The following is a 5,583-nucleotide window of genomic DNA, read 5'->3' on the forward strand; positions in this document are numbered from 1 at the left end:
TATTTTTTTTTTTTTTTTTTTTTTTTTTTGAGAGAGGGTCTCACTAAGTAGCCCAGGCTGGCCTTTAACTGACTGTATAGCCCAGGCTGGCCTCAAACTTATAGCAATCCTCCTGCTTCAGCCTCTTAAGTGCTGAGATTACAGGCGTGCGCCACCCTGCCTGACAGTAAATGATTTCTTATACAATATACATGAATTTGCTTTTAAGAATAAATCAGGGCTGGACATAGTGGTACATAGCTGTAATCCCAGCTACTTGGGACACTGAGGCAGGAGTATAGCATATTTGAGGCCAGCCTGGGAAACTTACTTAGATCTGTCTCAAAAGGTGTGGTGGGGTCCGGGGATGTAGCTCAGTTGGTAGAGTGCATGCCAAGCACGTGCAAGAATAAATTTTATCTCAAGCAGCTTAAAAACCAAGTTTCATTTGAATATCACAATAAACAACTAACTTAAGAATGTAACAATGAACAGGAAAAAGCTATTCAGATAGATATGTTTTACAATTATGAAGGGAATCACTGTATACCTCGCAGATTTGGGACAAGATATCCACTTCACCTACACCATGAATTATGTAAACTAATACATTTTCCCAGCAGAAAGTGACCACTAGGTGACTGCTTCTTTCTGAAGGTGCACTGAAACAGAGGTCCTAGGCCTGGTCCCCTCCTGGACTGCTGGGCAGGAGGAAGGGAAGTGGTAGGTGGGGCCCAGCCTGATGGAGAAGTGAGGCAGTGCCAGGCCAGGCTCACTGGCCCAGCAGGTCTGCACAGCTCCATGTGCATCAGATTCAGCAATTTTCTAACTACCAGGACTGGACAGGCGAGGGCCCACGCTGCCCCGAACGCCACTACGCACTGATGGCCCAGGGAGGAGTGTGGAGAACACTCCTGCAACTACAGCCTCTGGCCTTCGGAGAAGGACAGACAGACCCTCCCCTTAGAAGGTGGGCTCCTCGGGCCTTGGTGATCCCCAACAAGAGGAAAAGGTGAGGCCAAGGCTGAAACTGCTGCCCAGAAGGTAAACCTGGGGACAGGGGAGCTACTGCCAATGTCCCAAACTGAGAGATGACCATCACGTCTCAAATGACTCAACAAGTACAGGTGGCTTTCTTCCTCCCACTGTACTGTGGGTGAGGCAGACAGTGAAGACACAAGTGATGCTGACAGCCAGCCTCCTGGAGACTCACATGATCACTCCTGCTCTTACCCAGAAAACAATGGATCATTTTTTTGTGTGTTTGTTTTGAGACAGGGTCTCACTATGTAGGTGAGACTGACCTGGAACTCACTATGTAGCCCAGGCTGGTCTCGAACTCACAGTGATCCTCCTGCCTCAGCCTCCTGAGTGCTGGGATTATAGGCATGCGACACCACACCTGGCTAACAATGGATCATCTTGCCAAGTTTTTTTTTTTTTAATTAAAAAAAAAATTCTTTTTGGTACCGGGGATCGAACTCCGGTCCTTGCACTTGCGGGGCAGGCAGCAGAACTAAGTTTTTTTTTCTTAAACACACACCCATGGCTTGCACCACTGGGGGAGCACACACGACTGTCCCATCAGGCACTCCAACCACTGGTGGTACAGAAGGATCTAATTCCTTTTGTTGGTATTTTTACTCATAAAATGAAATTGGAGCCTCCCGACAGTGAGACTTACGAATCATGGCCCCATTGTGAACATGATACACAATACTGGGGACCAAGCCCAGGGAGTGCCATACTATATTTCTTGCCCCTTTTATATTTTGGGGGACTGGGTCTCTCTGGACTGCCCTGTCTGGGCTTCAATCTGGGATCCTCCTACCTCAGCCTCCCTAAAAACTGAGATTTCAGGCATGTACCTCTGTTCCTGGCTTTTTTCTTTTTTGTGTGAAGCTGGAGAATGAACTAGCAGCTTTCCAGCCAAGCTGCATGCACCCTTGGGTGATGGTCTCTCATACAGGGAGAAGTGCTGACCTCTGGGATGTAATGTGGGACGACTGCTCAAGGTTTTTCAGAATTGTGTGCTTTCACAATTTCATGGGTATGGGACAAACGATTCAACAATTCTGTTCGCAGTTAATCCTCTGGCCTTTGTAGAAGGGAAACCCGGAAACAGAAGCAAGGTTATAGGTACCAGAAGGCCAGGTGGTGAACACTTACTGGAAACCCAGAACCCCTGTGGCAAAGTGAAAAATGTAAGGAAGCAACTTGGCAGCTTTATATATGGGCTTTGAAGTCACTTGTGGAAAATAATCCTGTTTTTTTAAAATTAGGGTCTTGTTTGCAGCAATCCTGCTGCCTCAGCCTCCTAAGGGCTGGGTTTACAACTGCATACCTCTACATTTCAGACATTAATTTTTTTGAACTTTAAAGTGACTTCATTTGAGGTCTTTTTTTTTCTTTTTTGAGACAGGGTATCACTATGCAGTTCAGGCCGAGCCTTGGACTCACTATGTAGCCCTAGCCTGAGGCAATCTTCATGCCTTACTCTCCCAAGAGCTGGGATTACAGGCATGTGACACTGCGGCCAGCCAAATAACTTCATTTGAGACTTTTAAATTCCCCCTGGGAATTTAAAAATGAGAGAGGGTTCATTCCAGGCTGAATCGGTTTTGTTTTTTGTTTTTTTTCCCCCCTCATATTTTATTTGTTTTTTTCTGATACCAGGAATTGAACTCAGGACGTGTGCTTGCTAGGCAGGGGAGGCACCGCTGAGCTAAATCCCCAGGGCCCTGAAGAAGGTTCATTTCAAATTTCAGTAACTTACATCGCTGATATCTTATTAGAATTTTTTGTGTGTATGTGGTGCTTGAAACTAAACCAAGGGCCTAACAAATGCTCTACCACTGAGCCACACCCTCAGACTATATTAGATTATCTTTATGTATTTTTGTTTTGGGACAGGGACTGGATATGTAGCTTTTATGCTAGTCTTGAACTTACTATGTAGCCCAGGCGGGCCTTGAACTTGTGGTGATTCTTTATGTATTTTTATTGTTACAATTTCATCTGACTTCAGAACATCTCACATACTATACAGAACAAAGTAACGAGGTGTAAGTGGAGATGAGAACTAGAACAAGAAATGAGTTCTCAGCCTTGGATTCAGAGCTGCCTTGGAATTATCTAATTAACACAAAATTCGCATCCACTCCAGGGTTTTCTGGGAGCAAGATCTAAACTACTAATCAGAATTTCCGCCAGGTGTGGTGGCTCACACCTGTAATCCCAGCACTTGGGAGGCTGAGACAGGAGGATCGCTGTGAGTTTGAGACCAGCCTGGGCTACACAGTGAGTTCCAGGTCAATCTGAACTACCGTGAGACCCTGTTTCAATAAACCAAAAAAAAAAATTCTCAAGGGAAACTCAAGGAGTAGTAGGGCTGGTACTGAGGAAGTGAAGTGCATAGGGTTAAGAGAGCAGGCACAGGAGTGTCAGAGGCCAAAGACAGCCTCATTTTGGGTTTACTGGGACAAGACTTACTTGTGATCTCTCTTTTGGAGAGGAGCGGTGGCTTTGGGAGTAGCACAACTGGGATGGTACCTGTCAAAGCCTGCCTCAGCTCTGCCCCTTCTCCTCCTCTGGGGACAGCACTGCCATAGGGGCACAGGCTTCCTACCATCCAAGCAAAGAGCCCTCCTCGGCTGAGGGCATCCGGATGGAGCACTACTGTGTGCATGAGTCTGCTGAATTTAGGGGTCCAGGGGGCTGACCCCACTGGCTCTCACCCAAGGGTGGCTTCCCACTGGGCACCCCATCCTTGAGAACAAAGGTGCAGAGGTTCATTCTGCTTTCCCAGGGAGATCAAAAGTACGTGGTAAGACCTACCCGAGTCAAGCTCCATGTCAGCAGGGGACACTGCAGAGCTGCCCTCCTTCCTCTGCTTCTTTGGGCTACTGGAGCTGGACTGCGATGAAGACCGCTTGCCACTGGGCTTTAGGCCTGGCTGCAGGAGGGACCAAGATGAACAGTCAGAGGGGAAGACAGAGGATCAACCTATGGCCTGCACCACAAGGAGCTGCAGAAGCCAGTCTGGAGCCAGGGCACGTAACTGAGGAACTCAGCTCCCGACCGTGCTTTGACTCATCAGGCAAGAGCGTGTTATATAAGGAGCAAGAGAGGCCACAGAGGTTTCCGGACCACACCCTGAGAGTCTATTTACCCCTTGGAAGTTTGACGAAAGGTAATTTGCAAACACATCCTTCTGCTGACAGGCCTGCATCGGTATGGAACCAAACATCCTCCATTCCTATGAGAAATAGAGAAGAAAAGTTTGTACTTGGAAAACATCTTTTGGTATTTTGCTCAAAAGAGTTAAAGTGGGGATTTCAGATTACATATCTGCTTCTTAGGTGACTTATCCTTTACTGGAGTCTAAGGAAAAGATCCTAAGAACTATAGAAATGTAGCTTTTATTAAAACAAAAGGGCCAGGAATCTAGCTCAGTGGTTTTGCGGCTTGCCTGGCAAATGCAAGGTCCTGAGTTCGATCCCTGGTACCAAAAAATAAAACCTTTTCATTTTAGAATAATTATAAATTTATAGAACAGAATTAATCTATTTTATTTCCATTTATAAGATACAACATCAGAAGAAAACTGTGATTTTGATGAACACAAGATTTAAGTTTTTTTCAAGAAAAAGGAAATGAGGCCTGGGGATGTAGCTCAGTGGCAGAGTTCTGGCCTCAAATGTTCAGTCCCCAGCACCACTAAAAACAAATCAAAAGGTTAAGTGATGTAAGTAATAAATGTTCTTCTCCCTCTTCTTTTTTTTGTGGTATTGGAGACTGAACCCAGATCCTCTGCACTAAGGTACATCCCCAGCCCTTTTTTTATAAATTGCTTTTAAAAAATTTCGAGACAGGTCTTACTCAATTGCCCAGGCTGGGCTCAAATCTGCAGTCTTCCTGTCCCAGTCTCCCAGGCATGCACCACCATGCTGGGCTCTTTTTGTTTTGGGTAGTACTGGGGATCAGTCCCAGGTCCTTGAAAATGACAAACTTACTTCTTTATATAATAGCAACAACTGTTTGAGTTAATCTTTTCATCTTTAACATAATATCACATTCCAGAGAATAAAAAAAAACTTACATCTGGAATTCCTCTGGGAGTCGATATATTAAAACCTGGATAGTTTACCAACTTCGAGAGATCATAAGTGACACTTTTATTCTGCTGTATTTCTCCAACTTCTGTTTCTCCATCAGCATCATCTATCATAGACCATCAAAAGTGTTAACATTGGTAGATACTCATTTGTCCTTTTCCAGCCAAATGTACACCTGGATAATGCTTATATTCATTTCAACAGAATTAGTCTGGGAATGACTTTAATCGCGATTTTTCTAAACTATTAGATTAGAATTTTAAAACAATGTGAACATATTACTATGATAAACTCAAATATGTGAAATCTTGGGAACTCTAGTACTTCTACAGGCTGCTTAAAAGTCTATTTTGAGGGCCAGGGATTTTAGTGGCACCACATCTAGTTCACAAGCCCAAGGTCAAGTATGATCCCCAGTACCACAAAAAAAAAAAAAAAGATTATTTGTGAACTGCTTTATTTAATATTGAAAACTACAATAAATCAA

General features: G+C 44.5%; 1 protein-coding gene across 1 annotated transcript in view; it reads right to left on the minus strand.

Annotated features, from left to right (window-relative positions):
• Zcchc8 (zinc finger CCHC-type containing 8) overlaps positions 1-5,583 on the minus strand; it is a 21,734-nt gene that overhangs the window by 1,973 nt on the left and 14,178 nt on the right. The window contains exons 11-13 of the mRNA XM_033762680.1: positions 5,081-5,202; positions 4,151-4,237; positions 3,817-3,934 (exon numbers count right to left, since the gene is read on the minus strand). Coding sequence (XP_033618571.1) covers positions 3,817-3,934; positions 4,151-4,237; positions 5,081-5,202 — 327 coding nt within the window. The remainder of the gene's footprint in view (positions 1-3,816; positions 3,935-4,150; positions 4,238-5,080; positions 5,203-5,583) is intronic.

The sequence above is a fragment of the Fukomys damarensis genome, unplaced genomic scaffold (assembly GCF_012274545.1).
Source record: "Fukomys damarensis isolate Sample0158 unplaced genomic scaffold, DMR_v1.0_HiC HiC_scaffold_12, whole genome shotgun sequence".
In the NCBI taxonomy this organism is placed as follows: domain Eukaryota; kingdom Metazoa; phylum Chordata; class Mammalia; order Rodentia; family Bathyergidae; genus Fukomys; species Fukomys damarensis.